The sequence below is a fragment of the Castor canadensis genome, chromosome 1, assembly GCF_047511655.1.
Source record: "Castor canadensis chromosome 1, mCasCan1.hap1v2, whole genome shotgun sequence".
Taxonomy (NCBI): Eukaryota; Metazoa; Chordata; class Mammalia; order Rodentia; family Castoridae; genus Castor; species Castor canadensis.
In genome coordinates this window covers 131,564,296-131,581,099 of record NC_133386.1, presented here as the reverse complement: position 1 = coordinate 131,581,099, position 16,804 = coordinate 131,564,296, and the positions used below count along the sequence as shown (strand labels likewise).

The window sequence follows — 16,804 nt, the reverse complement described above, 5'->3', positions numbered from 1 at the left end:
GAGTTTTAGGGGATGGGTTGTGAGATAAACTTAAACTGCTACCTAATCAATCACACAGCAGGTTCCCTTCTCAGAAATGCAGCCAGGAGTGGATGGTTCCCTTCAGAAAAAGAAAAAAGCTAAGTCTGTTGGATTTCACTCTCCGAGCCAGCCTGTAGGCTTCTGCCTAAACCAGGCTCTCCCCTCTGTGGGCTTTCCTCTCTGTGGGTTCATCTTTCTTTTCCTTTCTTTGCTTCAGATTCATTCTCTCTCTCTCTCTCTCTCTCTCTCTCTCTCTCTCTCTCTCTCTCTCTCTCTCTCTTTCTCTCTCTCTCTCTCTCTCTCTCTCCCCTTTCCCTCTCCCCCTCTCCCTTCCTCTCTCACTCCGTCTCTCTCTCTCTCTCTCTCTCTCTCTCTCTCTCTCTCTCTCCAGCGACCTCCAGATGTTCCCGAACGTGCGGCCATCTGCTGAGACTCGCAAGAGAGGGGAACAGAGATAGGGATGCTGGAAGCTGGGAACTAGGCGGGCTGGAGTGGGCGGGAGCTGCGCACTTTTGAGACGCTCCCTAGGGTGGAACCCGGGCTCCGCGGGCGGGCGGGCGGGGGCGGAGCCGAGAGCGCACGCGGCCAGGCCGGCACTTGGGCGACACTCCCTGAGCCGCGGAGCCGCCTGCGGGAGCCGCCACTGGGTGCCGGGCTGGAGAGCGGGGCGACGGGCGGGGACCGGGGGGCGGGCCGCGGCGCGCGGAGAAAAGCGCCGGCCCGAGGGCCAGTGCTGGGCTGCCGAGGTGAGTGTGCCAAGGCGGCAGCTGTGGATCATTCAAGGTGGGTGCGAGTCCCGGGAAGCCGCGGAAGTCCCCAGCCACGCCGCCCCATCCGGCTGGCGGGTGGGCGGGCGGCGCAGGGGCGGGGCTGGGTCCGTCCGAGGCCCCTCAACTTTTCCTGGACCCCGAGCGACCGCAGCTGCCGCCAGATGCCTGGGGCTGAGTCGGAGTGGGGAGCCCTAACCCAGGGCAGAGGGGCTTCCGGGAGACAAAGGCTGTGGCCGGGGGCCGGCGCTTGGGGGTCTTTGTGAGGACACGTGCACCTCGCGGTTGCGGGTCTTTGTGGGTTTGGGTTCGGGGACGTGCATCCCCGTGCCTTTGTGTGTCGGTGGCGTTGCATGGCTGTTTAGAGCCGCGTCCACGTTTCGTGAGCTTGCGTTTGGTGGTGGTCCCGGTGGGCGCATCGTGTGTGTCCGCGTACGTGGTCTGTGCCTGTCGACGTGTCTGGGTTGGGTGTCGGTGGAGTGCGCGCGCCCAGAACCAGACGCCGCCCCGACTCAGCTTCCCCGCTGTCCACCCGCCCCCCGACTTGGCTTCAAACTTTTCTCCGGGCTCCTTCAGCAACAGCCTGAGTCCTCCCGGCTGGGCGGGGCGGGGGGCGTCGGCAGCCCTCCCCTCTTTCACCTCCTGAGGTCGTTAGGGAGCGAAGGGATGGGATGGGATTGGTGGGTTGGGGGATCGGCAGTGCCTGGGGACTGGCCCGGGCCAGGACTGGGCGGAGCGTGCCGGACACTCGCACAGGACCCCGCTGGGAGGAGGGAGGGACGCGACTGGTCCTGTGCTCTAGCCTGGGGCTGGAGACCCGGGAGGCTGGCGTGATCCCCTCCGCACATCTCCGAGAGTGTGTAACCAAGCTAGACCTGTTTGCTTGGCCGAGAGACCGCTCCGCTTTGAGATCCACGGTGCATTTCCAGCTAGTCCCTAGAGTGAGGGACCAACCCTGCGATCCGGTAGGTGAGGATCCGGGCCTGCTCCCCGCGCCGGTTCTGTTCGCAGGACCCCTAACTGGGCTGCGGAAAGTGGGGACCTTGAACATACTACTGTCGGATGGGACGGTCTGTGACGCACTGTTAGGCACCGAGCGTGTTGCCCAGCCTCCCTTTGTTGTGGTCACCCTGTATGGATGGGGTGATACTTCCCTGAGTGTGGTCTGGATTACCAGAACTGCAGAAGCCGAATTGAGAGCAGCGCCCGCCCACACTTGGCCGCGCCGGGAGGAGGCGACTCAAACTTCGATTCGCTGATCTTTCCTCGCTGTGCTCTGTGCCCTTTGGTTAAGTCTAGACTTGCAGAACACAGGGACTGACCGAAGAGGGAAGACTCGGTCCTGCGAGGCTTTTGATACTGGGTGGCAAAGCTAACGCTTTCTTCCCTCTGTCACCCCAGTCTTTAACCAAGTACTTTGCCCAATGATGCCTACAAGAGGGAGGTCACTCACCTGGAAGGCTTCGGTGGGCACTTTCCTTTCTGTCTCAGGACCTTCCTTCCCTTCGGGAAGGGGATGTGGACAGCCTCTCTCCTCCGTGGGGTTCTCCAGATCAAGATCTCAGAGCCTGAAGACACTGATGTGTAACATACACCTCCATTCTGATGTGACCAATTCCTAGGCACTAATTTGCTCCCAGGAAGGGAAAGCTAGGGATGCCTGAGTCCAGGGCTTCCACCCACCCTTCTGCACCACCACTATAAAGGCAAATGCCTTGTACTTTGAACGAGTTTCACCCCCTCAATTTTCTTGATCATAAGTTCTAGTTCAAAGCATAGGGATGCATCCATCCTTTTTCAGGGAAAGATTGTACTGGGCACTGAGGATTCTTCCTGGGGAGGGCTGGCCCACTCTGGAAGACTCCTTCCAAAGCAAGTTCTAAGATAGGTTTCATGCAAGTCACCCCAGGAGAGGGGCCTAAGGGAGCAGGTGACCCTCCTCAGGATTTCCCAGGGGAAGCAAGAAAGGCCTCTCACAGGAGAACTCCATGTGTTCTGGAAACGCAGAAGTTGTCAGCTTTGTGGACTATCAGATTGCCAGGTCTTGGGGTCTGGAATTGAAGTTAACTGGAGGCTGGGAGGAAAGGCAGGGGACAAAACACCAAGGTTCACTACCAGCTGAGATGTTAGCCTGTAGGCAGAGGAGAGCTGATGGAGGGTCTAACAAGCACAGCAGGGTGGTAATTCTTAGAAACCTTCCTCTGGCTCATGAGTGGTGCTGGAGGCTGGGAGACCAATCTTGAGGCTAACTACTCCAGCCTCTTAGAATCAGAAGGTCGAGGGGTTTCCCGCTCTGCTGCTTCCTAGCTCTGTGGCCTGGGACAAGTTACTTCACCTGTTTGATTTCTTATCCTTTTCCTTCAGATTGGGATACTAATTCCTGTTGCACTGCTCTGTTGCTAATGTTAAACTAATGAATTACATGTGCTAATAATATGAAAAGTAGTTTGTAGTATGTGTTACACTGTGCAGACATTTGCAGAAGGCAGAAACAGAATCTATCCTGGTCCTAAACCTACTTTACGAAGCCCTAAGTATTCTGCAAGTAGCCCCAAGCAGAAGGAGCCTTTCAATCCCTGACATTCCATTTATCTGGTTTACCTCCCTGCACATAGCCAGGCCCCATGCAGGAGAAGAGCCAGACAGATTTGTAATGGGGCAACCCAGGTAACCCTTTGGATGAGGGGCAGGTTAGATTGGGAAGGCCTGGCAGAGGAGATAGCTCTTGAATCAAACAAATGAGAGTTTGTGGTAGACAAAAGAAAGATCTCTTTGGGGGAAGGAACAGCCTGTACGAAGGTAGGGGTCTAGGGGAGTGGCAGGCCGGTAGCTTGGGAAACTCTTTTTGGAACAGGTTTTAAACAAGGCCTGGTCCTGGTCTTGTATTGGGAGATGCACTCTGGTACCTAGCATGATGGCAGTTGCAGAATAGAACCAGTGAGAGGCTGCTGCAGCAGGCTTCCTGAGCCTAACCTGGGCATGGGAATGAGGAAGAAGGAAGACAGTGACCCACCTGTCCAGGTGGCTGACGATTTGACACCAAATTCTCATTTTGTCACAGGCAGCACAACTGCTTCATCGTGCTTTTGGCCTCTATGTCCATCTAAGCTCCCGCTTCCCAGTTCCCTGAGTTTGGAATTGGTCAGAGCCTTGGATGGTGTCTTGAGAGGTCTTGGGGGATGGCTGGTTTTCCATCCTCTGCCCCTGCCTTGCCTTAGCATTCTTTTTCCTGGTCTCTGCAGTCACCCACCAGGGCAGGAATCAACATGCAGTGAGCCGGGCAGGCTGAGTCCTTACTTCCCTGGGTAGTCTTCAACCACCCACTGGGGGCAGTACTAAAGCTTCCCACCGCATTACAGGCGAATACTCAGACTTGTGAGTGAAGGCAACACAATCCTTGTGGCAGGCATGACCCTGTAGGGCTGGAGCCCGTTCCCTTTCCTCTGCCCCATACTTTGTCTTCACGTACCGGCTTCGGGTGCTATCTCAGATGAACAGGCACTTGACAGTTTCCCAGAAGAAGATGCATCGGAAGGAGAAAATAGCATTGGGAGCCTTGCCCATCTCCCTGGAGATGATCTTCCTTGGATGAGGGAGCTGGGCTGCCAGGCCCCATCTGTACCAGGATGGTATCATAGAAGAGGCCAGGTGCTAGGTTCAGAATACTTAGCTCCTAGTCCTGGCCCTGGCCTCAGTGGCTGTGTAATTCTGAATGAGTCACTGAACCTCTCTGGGTCTCTTTAATCAGCTATATGATAAGTGCAGTACCATCAAACCTGCTTGTCTTACAGAGTGACTGAGCAGATAATAGTTGAGGGAGTATGGGAAAAGCTGGGGTGTTGTCTGGGGACAGTCATATTCTGTATGCCTAATGTGTCTGTGTATAGCACTTGCTCTGTTCAGGGTTCAGGGCTCAGCTTCGCGAATATAAAAATGAATCTAACTCCCTCCCTGCCTACAGGAGGACAGATAGGGGAACATTTAATTACAGCCCAGTACCTTTAGCTTTAAGCTGTTGTCCACACAAGCCCATTTGTAAGTTGAGGCAGAGTGACACAAAAAGCCCTGAATAACAGGGGCCATAATCTCCATGATCAAAGACTGGTGAAGCAGAAATTGCACGGTGGTGACGTGTGTGCATGGTGGGCTGGCGTGCTTGTGCAGATGTGCAGCATTAGTGTTTCTGTAGGGGGAGCTGTCCCTTAAGGCTCTGGGTTTGGCCCTGAAATTCTTTCAGACTTGCATTTTCAGAGCTGACTAAGTGGTCAGAGGGCAGGACGCTTATGAAATGTCCACCTGGGGATTTCATTGGCGTCAGCTCACTTATGACTAAACAGGGTAGGGTAGGAGGCTGCCCACAGTTGAGCTGCAGCTGAACAAGGCAAAAGCCTTTCTCAGGTGGGTGCTGCTGGGTCCTAGGCCAAATGCGACTCAGCCCCCCTGCCCACTCAGTTCCTGTGCCAGGGCTCCCTGTTGAAATCGGGCAGCTGGAAAATTCTGTGGGCCAAAGATGCTATCGTACTCCAGAGATAGACAGCTGGGGCCAGGAAGGCTCAGGGTGAAACCCTTAATCCTAGAAAGGTGTCTGCAGAGGAGGAGGGGGGTTGGGGCCTTACCAACAGACACTAGCAGCTGTAGACCTACGGGGCTCCTGGCATCGCATTGGGAGCCTGGATAGGAAGGGACACGAAGAGTAACGGTTATTGCTTTCAAGGAGCTTAACGATCATCTCCTTCGTTGCCCACCAGGCACTGAGCAGAATGCTTCATGTTCGATCCTTTCCACAACTCTGTGCTAATCCCTTTTGAGGACGTTGAGACTCAGCTAGGTTGAACTTGGTGAGACCAATAGGTAGAGCTGGGTTCCCACCCAGCCCCTGAGCCCAGCAGCCAACCCTCATGGCCTCTTTGCCAGACTCTTTGTTCATCAGTTCTCTCTTGCAGTATGTCAGGCTGGGCCTAGCTCTGGCCCCAAGTGAGGAAAGGGGTACACAGATGAAGAAGACGTGGCTGCCCCAGGCTACTCACACTATGTCTAAAATGGCAGAGAATTTTTCTCAGTCACCTCTGAAGGAGGCCTAGTGATAGAGCCTGAGGTGTGAGAGGCTAGGAGGGAGGGGTGGCCTGGGTGGACAGAGCGGGCTTTGTTCTGTGGTGGGGCTGCGACAGACCTGTGGATGTGTGCGGTGCAGCAGTGTGGTGTCTGGTCCTAGCTCCTGGGTCTTGCTCTGCCATGGCCTTGGTATCACTGCCCCTCTCTGGACCTCAGTCACTCATGATCTCCCAGGGGTTGCCAGCTCCCAAGCCGGGGAATTCTCCTGAGTTCAGAGAGGTGTGAGCCAAGGCCAATAGGTGTTCAGAGTCTGTCACAGCTGTTGGCACACTTAACTACCAAGGAGAGTTCAAATCTCTCCTTGAGGGAAGGACTTAAGGAGGGGAGGGAGGAAGGTCTCGGTAACTGTGCCTGGGAAAATTTGATCTCTGTAGGTATAACCTGAGCAGAGAGGGGAGTGAAAACTGTTTTAGAGAGGCGTTTCATAGCAGGGCCTGGTGATATGTGGAGAGAACTCCCTGGAGCTGTGATGGCTGTGCTTTTCCTCAGAGTCACTGTGGACTTCACCCCATGGGGCCAACAATGGCCTCCCTGGAGAACCTCGTGTCTTCCAAACCAGGGATGGGGGCAGTTTCTAAGACTTTGTGTTCTAGAATCTGGCTGACAAGTAGATGTCTTTTATCTACAGGTTGGGACTTGGAGAAAGGGATGAAGCTGGGCCCAGCGATCCCTCTTCTCACCTAGCCTTCCCTGGTGCCTTTTCCCTTTCTTCTGAGGGTAGAGCACAGGTCCCAGGGGAGGCAATATTAGTAGTTTCACGGGTGAGAAAACTAAGGCTCAAAGAAATGAAAACTGCGGAGGTCACACAGATCCAAGTCTCCTGGGCCCACAGCTGGTATTGGCGATCTTGCTGTGAGTGGGTCTCTGTTCCCATTGCTGGTCTATAAGCCCCAGGAGGTCAAGGGCTCTGGTATCCCCAAGGCCCCCCTCCCTGCCACACACTCACATCCTCTCCAATATGGCCTGTTACACTGCTTTGGACTTAGCAGAGATTTAGGAAATACTGCTGTGAATGTTCCAAGTCCTGAAATTTTGGAGTTGGATGAAAGCCCTTACTGAGGTTCATAGGGAGAATGGGGCTAGACCCATGATGGGAGCAGAGCAAGAGCTAACACCTGGAGCTGTTGGTGCACAGTGGCCCTCATGCCTCCCTGTTTCTGTCCTGGGATGTGGTGAAGGGAGGGGTCTTCGGGTTCCCCGTGTGAGGGAACACCATCTAGCGTCTAGCCAGGGAGAGATAGCGCCCCCCCCCCCAACCATGTACCCATGGGTGTCCTGGCTGTGCTACATATGCCCCATGTGGGGTCTCCAAAATCTCACAGCTCCTCTGTAAAGTCCCAAAGTCAAGTCACACAGGTTAGCAGGTGTGACTTCAGATCCTTGAATTTCCTCTACTGTAAATAGGAATGAGACTGCTGGCCTCCTTGGGTGACTTGTGAGGCCTGGATGAGATAAGGTGTCACGCACTAGGACATGGCCAGGAGGACTGGCTCTAGCTGTCACTGTGGGCAGTGCCCACTAGGATACCCAGCCCTCGCCTAGGCCAGGCAGAACAGGGACTCAGGAGATGTGTTCATGATGCAGGGTGAATCTGGCCTGGTGTCCAAATTACCCAGGTGGGTCCCACCTGTGCTTCTGCCCCTTTACCTTACATGTTAGAACCCTTGCCTCAGTTCCAGGTGTGCCCTGGGAAGACTGCACTGCCCTTACGTACAGCTCTTCACAATTTGTAATGTGTGTCAGTGAGGGTCAATGCACTTTTGTGAGGAGGGCAAAGCAGAAATTTCTGCCCTGTGGTGCAGAGGTCTGGAGGGGACAGCATTTGGGCTATGTTTGTGCTGCCAGTTACATAAGCAGGAGTTCATGAGAAGCCACTTGGCGTTTCATAGGCACATTGTATAATCACCTCTGGGAACCAAAGACTAATCTCCAGGCCCTTTGTGGTGTTTGTTTAAACCCCAGGAAGGGTGGGTATGAGTAGATCAGCATAGTGGGGCATGGGGGCTGTGGTGGTAATGAACTCTGTGGTGAGGAACTCATCCAGGGAACAAAGGAGGTCTGAAGCAACTTAATATTTTCCTTTTGGTGCAGACATTGGAACGTTCTGTCCTGCCTCAGCTGGGACCAGGATGCACCTGGGCTGGGGTTAATCCTCAAATTGGCCTCTACAAAAGAAAGGGGTGGGTGAGGAGGGGCCCATGTGCAGGAGCAGGGAAGAAGAGCCCCACTTCTCCCTGGCCCCAGGCAGAGCCAGAGTACAGATCAAGTGGCTACCCACTTTAAAGTTTCATGTAGGGCCAGTAATGCCATCCAGCTGTACCCTCCCACCCACCCTTACTCCCTTCATGAAGGCTGGTGGGAGGGAGACCTCACAGGGGTGCAGCAGGCCATCCAGATGAAGAGCTCTCTCCTTTCTCCCAGCTGAGTGACCACTGTGCAGGGAGGACTAGCCCCAAACTGTCAAAGTAGAGCTTTCTCCACTCAACCCTTTAGTTCTCATCCTAGAACCACCGAGCACCAGCGCCCCAGGAGTTGTAGTGGGTATGAGCCCAGGCCTTGAGTCTGACCAATGTGTGTGCGAGCAACCATAGATGTGACAGGATAGGCATGGTACTTGGCATATGTGGGAGTTACTGTTGCATTTGCACAGAGGGAGAAACCGAGATTGCATCTTAGCACGTGTCTGTAGGGAAGCTCCTCCTAGATCCTGCCTTTCTGCCAGACCTGCTGGGGGCAGCAGATACGAATAGAAGAATTGAGCAGGCCTGGGTTCTAATCCTGCCCTGCTTTGTGCTAGTTTGGGATAAGGTCCTTGTCCTGTCTGAGCCTCTGTTTCTTCATCTGTATTATGGGGTGACCAACCCAGCAGCCTATTCAAGGTTAATGGAAGGACCAAAGAGGTGTGCTAGCTACATCAGCTGGGGGTAGAGGATGGAGGGGTGAAGGGAGGATTGGGATGGGTGTCCATCAGGCCTATCTGGGAGGCTAGACACCCTCCCTAATTGAAGGGGAGGGTGCTGCCTCCAGCACAGGCTAAGGGGGTGGGACAAGGTAGGAGCAGTAATTGCAGGGAGAGAGTCCTGGTCTGCATGCTTGAGCGTAGATTCGCCCCTGCCAGACACAACAGGGGCCCTCTTCCTATGACTGTACTCTACCTAGTGTCAAGGCACTTAGCTGTGTGGCTGTGCATTTAGTTTCTTAATCTTGCCAAGACCTCATTCCTTCGTGGTAAAATGGAAATGGAAACTTGTGCCTTATGAGATGGCTGTGAGTGTTAAATGAGACTGCACCCTGAGGCAGCCAGCACAGCACCCAGTGCATCTGCTTGGCAGAGGTGAATGGAGCCCCTGATCCTGCACTGTGAGCCTCTCCCTGGTGGAGTCTCCAGCAACCAAGAGACCTTCTAGTCCAGTGGCTTCCTTAACACCCTATGGCAGGCACAGAAGACTCTAGGTCCCTCTCAGTTCAGCCAGAGCAGGCCACTTGCATGTGCTGATCCTGTCTAGGACAGGGTTCCGCTGCTTCCAGTTTATAATCCACCCCCCTGGCCTCACACCCTTTACCATACATATGGGGACACTGAAGCCAGAAAGGGACAGGGACTCGGAATTAGGAGTATTGTGAGAGTATTCCAGGAAGGTGGAGACCAGGGATGACCCTTGGCTGTGTCCACCCACATTGGCTTGTGTCTGTGGGGTGGGATAAGCGCTGTCCGGTAGGTCCAGCCCTTACCTGTAGCTTTCTTTCCAGCCCCCACCATGCTGTGGCCCCTGCTGCTGTCACTGTTGCTACTGCCAGCCGTGAATGGAGCCCAGACAACGCGGCCATGCTTCCCTGGGTGCCAATGTGAGGTGGAGACCTTCGGCCTCTTCGACAGCTTCAGTCTGACTCGAGTGGATTGCAGTGGCCTGGGCCCCCACATCGTGCCCGTGCCCATCCCTCTGGACACAGCGCATCTGGACCTGTCCTCCAACCAGCTAGAGACGGTGAATGAGTCGGTGTTGGCAGGCCCAGGCTATACTACACTGGCTGGCCTGGATCTCAGCCACAACTTGCTCACCAGCATCTCCCCCACCACCTTCTCCCGCCTTCGCTACCTGGAATCCCTCGACCTCAGCCACAATGGCCTGCCAGCCCTGCCAGCTGAGAGCTTCACCAGCTCCCCCTTAAGTGACGTGAACCTTAGCCACAATCGGCTCCGGGAGGTCTCAATATCTGCCTTCACCACACACAGCCAGGGCCGGACGCTGCACGTGGACCTCTCCCATAACCTCATTCACCACCTGCTCCCCCATCCTGCACAGGCTAGCCTGCCTGCGCCCTCCATTCAGAGCCTGAACCTGGCCTGGAACCGGCTCCGTGCTGTGCCCAATCTCCAAGACTTGCCCCTGCGCTACCTGAGCCTGGATGGGAACCCTCTGGCCGCCATTGGCCCAGGTGCCTTCACAGGGCTGGCAGGCCTTACACACCTGTCACTAGCCAACCTACAGGGTCTCCCCCAGCTGGCGCCGCATGGCTTCCGAGCACTACCAAGCCTGCAGGTCCTGGACCTGTCAGGCAACCCCAAGCTTAAGTGGGCAGGAGCTGAGGTGTTCTCTGGCCTGAGCTCACTGCAGGAGCTGAACCTGTCGGGCACCAGCCTGGTACCTCTGCCTGAGATGTTGCTCCGCTATCTGCCAGGGCTGCAGAGAGCCAGTGTGGGCCAGGATGTGCACTGCCGGCGCCTGGTGCGGGAAGGTGCCTACCCCCGGCAGCCTGGCTCCAGCCCCAAGGTGGTACTGCACTGCGGAGATACCCGGAAATCCCCTGCCAGGGGCCCAGATACCTTGTGACGAAGGGTGTGGCCTGGGGCCACGTGACAGACCGCTGTCCTGGGCTTGCTCAGGTCCTGACTAACTTATATTTTAATGTGCCAATACTAGTGGGGAGTGTGCAGGTCTGTGTGGTGGCATCACCACAGAACAGTGGGCCAAGGAGGGCCTTTGCACCTGAGCCCAAACCCCGGGAACAAAATCTGCCTCTTTGTCCCTGCTGCCCACCTCCCTATATGTATGGACAGAGGAATTTTGATGCCAAACCAGACTCTGGTCCCTTCCTGCTACCCTTCCCTGCTTGTCCCCTAAGTGCCTTCCCTCTTGCTTAGGCCAACCTGATTCATGATGGGAGACTGGGTGGTAGCCACCACTGGAGGGCAGACTCAAGTCCACTGGGCTGAGTGTCCCTGGGGCCAGTTACTAGAGCAGGAGTTTCTTTTATACTGTACCCCTTCTTTGCTCTGGGCCCATGAGGCCTGTGTCATCCTTTTCTTGTGGAATGCTGGGTAGAGTTGTCATTACAGATGGAAATGGAGGGAAAAATCACATTTCTCTGTTTGTGGGGCAGGTGAGATAATGAGGCCTAGAGAAGCAGTCCTGCCAATCTGAGGTCCTGCCAGGCAGTCCGGTATTTTCTTGTCTTCTCTAAGTCATCTCCTCCTTTCCTGTCCTCTTCCTGGGCTACCCCTTGCTGTCATCTTTCCCCTTCCACCATTATCCCCAGCAGCAGCAGCAAGACAAATAAGGGCCTAAGATGGACTGTGAGCCTAGTGACCAGGGTGTGGTACAGGCAAAGTCAGTTCACCCTTCAGAGCCTCCGGGAGCTGGGACATGCTAGTCTCAGGCCTGCTTGTTTCTCATTTGGTGGGATTCCTGACATCAAGACTGGAAGTGTTTTCCTGGGTCACTGCAGATGTTCCTCCATGGAGTCATGTGGTTATGGAACACCATCTGGTCAGGCGCTCCAAGGAGCCTCCTGGATTCAGTCCCTATGAGCCTGAACCCAACAGAGCCCATTGTACCCTCCCTTGTGTGCGCCAATCCAGCATCTCAGCTTCCTGCCCTAAGTTTTTCCTTTGTCTTCGTTTAAGAGTTGGCTTTTTTTTTTTTTTTAAATGGACAGTTACTTTGAAGCCCCACCTCTGCTGGCAGGGGATGTAAACAGTCATTTGTAAAAGAAAAGTTTCATTTGTTCACTTTGGTGTTGGATGTTGGGCAGCCATCATTGGCCATGGAGAAGAGGGGCTCGTCCCAGAGCTGCCCACAAGGCAGTGAGAGCTCTGACTTTCCCCACCAGCCCAGCATGCTGACTAGTCCTTGGTTTAATAAACACCACGGAGATTTCTTATCACCAGGCACCAGTGGCTCACGCCTGTAATGCTAACTACTCAGGAGGCAGAGATCAGGGGTATCACAGTTCAAAGCCAGCCTGGGGAAATAGTTCACAAGACCTTATCACAACAAAACCGATCACAGAAAAGGGCTAGTGGAGTGGCTCAAGGGAGCTCAAACCCCAGTACCACATACTCACACACACACAAAAAAAAAAACACAACTATTTTCCATCACTCAACTGTGTTCAATTATTTGGGTTGCGGTCAGGGTGCAAGGATGAATCAGCAGCTTATTTTCCAGTAACCTCCCAGGATAGAGGGAGTAAGGCCACATGAAGGAGGGAGTCACCTTTCACAGCAGCCTGTACTCTTGTACACCTGCCTCGTCTCCCTGCTCTGCCCCACCCCCCAGCTCCATCTGCTGGCATCCAGCCCCTGCTGTGGAAGCCTGCCCTGTCTCTGTCCCTGCCTGTTGACCCAAGACCCAGTACCTGTCTTTGCTTAGCAGCTTCCCCGAAGTCTCCATCTCCCATCTGTCAAAGGCACTGGTACTTTCCTCCTCCTTGGCATTTCAGCTGTCATGGTGCCCTCCTGTTTGCACACTTCCAGCTCATTTCAGCTAATCTGGATGTCTTTGCTGTCAGAAGTTTCATCCTTCTAACTGGTCAGAATCTAAGGAGTATCCATCACCAACAAGCCGGGCCACAAGATAGATGAGCATCCTTGTATCTGCCCTGGGAGGACTCCCATTCCTGGGATGGGAAGAGGGAGGAACACACCGGAAACCCTGGGCTTGTGAGAGCCCTGTGGATGGCCCACACAGCTCAAGACAAGGGAGTCTGGCTCTTGAGCGAGGTCATGGTGGCAGGTCAGTGTTACTCTGGCCTTGGGCATCCATCCAGGGAACTTGTCCTTGCCTGTCGGTGCTCCCCAGGGAGCCCGACTACCCAGCATCCCTGAGCCCCACCTGGTACTCACCTGCCAGTGTAGGGAAGTGCTAAGGGCTAGGTAGGGGGTCAGAATGAGACTCCAGCCCCAATAGTTAAATGTGTTCCTGCAGGTGGTAGGGAGTGCTGCCAGTAAGCTGTGCAAGACCAGTTAGATCTCCAGCCTTCTGCATTCCTTGGTATGCTCAGAGGCTTCCAAAGCAGGGGTCAGTAAGAGATCACAGTATTTGCACCTGATGAGCCCCGGCCCTCCCAAAACCATGCCAAAAGTGTCCTTGGGGGAGGGGCATGGAACATGAGTTTTAAAGACCGACCAGCACATAGAAGACAAGGGTAGGGAGGGTGGACATAAATGCCATCACAGTGCAGACTCGTCCTTCCTGATGGGACATCCTACCTCCCAAACCCTAGCCTACCTGCTTGAGGACTGCCAGCCAGCAGGCCTAGAGGAACCTGGGGTCCACACATCCCCTATGTCCCAGTGCTGAGGCACCCAGTCCGCAGCGCCACCTTGTGACCACACGCAGCCAGACTCCCCCAAGTTCAAGCAGATCCACTGAGCAAGGCATAGGGCATTAAGCAGTTTGTGCCAGTCTTTCCCAGCACAGCCAGACATGCTCATCCTGCCTCACTCCGCCCTCTAGGAATCCTGGGATTTAGGATGAGGGATTAGAATTACAGGGTGGCAGAGGTTCCTGGGAAGATTCCATTTTGAATTCACACAAAGGGTTAAAATCCTGGGTTCATCACAAAACCAGTTGTCTGATTTCAGCTGTCACCTTCTCTGAGCTTTGAAAGTGGTGATGAAAATGTCTCCATTCTTAGGAAAAGGAAGTGAAGTAACTTTTGTACAGAACCAGGTACTGTGCCTGGCACAAAACATGCCCCAGAACTGCCCTTTCTTTCTCACAACTGTACCAAGTACTTTTGTCACCATACAGATGAGGCCCCAGCCCACTGCATAGCCCATGGACAAGGGGAGGGCTGCTCTGAGACATAAAAGCACTAATAGTCCATGTGTTTTTCTGTTGCAAATGAATTGGGGAAGTTAGGCAGCTCTAAATAGTTCCCATCAGACCAGTGATTCTAGAAAAAGCTAAAGGTCAAAGCCACCGTCCTTCCCCTCCTTGTCTCTATTTTGGTGTCACTCGGGTTTAAACTCAAGAGCCTCACGCTTGCTAGGCAGGCCCTCTTACCACTTGAGCCTCTCCACCAGCTCCAGTCTCAGCCCTCCTCCTCTTTGCACAGATCCAGATCTGGAGACTGAGGCCCAGAGAGGAGCCAAGGTATCATAGCAGATGGCTGGGATTCTGTGCTTCAGAGCTGGCTACATAATTTGTGGAACCAGCATAAATGAACATGCGGGGTCCCTTGTTAAAAACTTACAATTTCAAGATGGCAAGAACAGAGAATTTGAAACAAAGCATGGCCCTACTGTCCTTGAAGCCACCCTGCCTGGCTTGCATGAGCCCATTCATAAAGGAGAGGCAAATGCTCGGTGAGGGTGACAGAAGAGTCCCTCGGTAGTGCAGAGCTGATTAGAGTGTTCCTGTGCCATTCTCTGTCAGGGTTAACAGCTCCCTTGCTTCCCCAAATTGCCTTGGCTAAAAGGCTTTTAGAGGGAAAGGTGGGGAGGCAGCTCCTGCCATCCAAGTGCTGTCCAGCCAGCTCATAGGACGGTTTTCTGGAGAACACTGCCAGGGGTGTAGGAGGCAGAGGCCTACCCCCTGCTCACTTTGTGTGATTACAGAATTAGAAGGCCACTGGTTCTAATGTCCACTCATACCTAATGCCCACCCAGGGCATTTGGGGCATTTGCCTTGGTGGTCATCGTAGCCTAATGTGGATTTTCCATCAACATTCAGTGTTCCTTGCTGCCTGGTGTTCACCAGGGAGCAAATGTCCATTAGCAGCTAATGTTTATAAGATCAATGACAGTGACCACCAAGTCCACCAATGGCCAGTATCTACAATGGGAAAATGTCTGGGGGGTGGCAACACCCACTGTGTACCATTGCCTGGGTCCAGGTAGCAAATCACCAGGACAACTGCTCTGTGCAGTTGTGTGTCAGTCCATAGGTCAACTTCCAGTAAAAGCAAATGTCCATCCAGCAAAGTCACATGCCTTGCATTTCTTCTCATTTGTTTATTAGGCTTTATTTACTTAAGTAGTAGTGATTGTACTTACAGGGATTACTGTGGTTGTTGAACTTGGAGGGAAATTCATCCTGTGTTATCATTTTATGTTGCGTACTCATTAGTCAAAATGTTCTGAACTGGCAATATAAGCATACAGTTGTTTCTTGGATATACACATATGTACATATAATATTATGTCATTAAATACATGATACTAGAAGACACAGAAAAAAGAGAAATTGGTTGGAAATGTCAACCTGGGAACAATTTTCTAATTAATTGGTTCTTAGATATGGCCCTTGTCCAAAGTGGAGGAAAGCATCAACTCTCCTGCTTGGGTGAAGAAAGCCATGTTCCCTCATTGGGCGAGGACACCGATTCTGGGCTCCCTACAGCAGCATAACTGATGATTAAGGCCCTAAAGCCTGGTACTGCCTCTTACAGCTGGGTCCTGGGAAAGCCCCCAGTCACCTCATGCCCTGGGGAATAACTAACACCTAGAATGGTATATTAAGTGCGACATCCATGAGATATCATTTATCTTCATTTTACAAATTCTTTCGCCAAATTTAGAAACCTGCTGTGGTTCAAAATATTCTTGGCAGAATTTCTTCAGAGGTCATCAGCCCCCAGCGGGAGAGATGGAATTTGTGTGAAAAGATGTTCTGCCCTCTGCCCCAGGAGAGTTCAAAACCACCCAGCTCTACAGCTTCCTTTCGGTCCAGTGCTCTGAAAGACACAGTGCCTTGGCAATCCCCCCCCCCAGGCCCTGGGAGGGGGAGGAATGCAGATGGAATGGTTGACCTGTTGGGATTTGAGACTGGGGAAACCCTTGTTCTCTGCACCGCTCGGAGCCTTGCCCTCTGCCTGAAATTCTACCATCACCCTTTGGTGTAAGCTATGATGATTGTCTGGTGTCCTCAGGATTCCAAGTGTGACTGTGGGGTAGAGAGGAGGTATCCGGGTTGGATGTACTTGGAAAAAGATTGTAAGACCCAGAAGGTAGTTAGTTAAATAAAGGATAGCGTCTTGCCCATCTGCTGCCTTATCTCCCAGCCAATGGGTTGTCTTTTTACACTAGCAATTCTAGTAAACCATGGTGCCTGGTAATCAATCACACCTGAAAGATTCACCTGACTCTGGACTAGGACTGTGACTTTGACCATAACGGTGTATTTTAAATGCAGGACAATGCAGAAGTGGGCTTGTGGCAGGCCCAGACCTAAGACTTCTGGCTGTCTGGCTGTCTGAGGCAGATTCTTGATACGCAGCCCACGCTTGACTTGAACTCACAATCCTCCCATTTCAGCCTCCTGAGTGCTGGGATTACAGGCATGAACCTTCATGCCCAGCTCAGACCTGTCTTAAGCTTTTGGCTGCCATCTTGGGAGCCCTGAGCTGCCAGGTACAAAGTCTGCTCGCAACCATGTGTCGAGGCCTTACACCTTTACAAAGAGAAGGAGAAACTCAACCATCCACTAGCTCAGCAGGTGACAGACCCCAGCCAACGCGCTGAGCCCAGCCCTGACTGCAGAATCATGAGCAAATCAAGTAGTTATTCTAGGCTGTTAGGTTTTGGAGTGCTTTCTTACTCGGCCATAGATGATAACAAAATATCCAATGTCATCACCTCCACATCCTCCCCCAGCCCACTGCCCCACTCCTCTCCT

The 16,804-nt window shown here is 53.4% G+C and overlaps 1 protein-coding gene across 4 annotated transcripts; it reads left to right on the top strand.

Moving 5' to 3' along the window:
• The first annotated feature begins 646 nt into the window (after nucleotides 1-646).
• Nucleotides 647-15,354, top strand: Tsku (tsukushi, small leucine rich proteoglycan). Of its 4 annotated transcripts, none has more exons than XM_020167071.2 (2): nucleotides 647-804; nucleotides 9,651-15,354. In XM_020167071.2, exon 2 carries the CDS (start codon nucleotides 9,659-9,661, stop codon nucleotides 10,730-10,732), a length of 1,074 nt encoding a protein of 357 aa, XP_020022660.2. In that variant the 5' UTR covers nucleotides 647-804; nucleotides 9,651-9,658; the 3' UTR covers nucleotides 10,733-15,354. The 4 variants fall into 4 exon arrangements, with proteins under 4 accessions (XP_020022660.2, XP_073938625.1, XP_073938633.1 ...); XM_074082524.1 differs by having other exon boundaries at nucleotides 656-767; XM_074082532.1 differs by lacking the exon at nucleotides 647-804 and adding an exon at nucleotides 1,469-1,757.
• Nucleotides 15,355-16,804: the final 1,450 nt, after the last annotated feature.

Excerpts from the sequence above, each read along its gene's own strand:
- Tsku (XM_020167071.2), top strand. The coding sequence starts at position 9,659 with ATGCTGTGGCCCCTGCTGCTGTCACTGTTGCTACTGCCAGCCGTGAAT.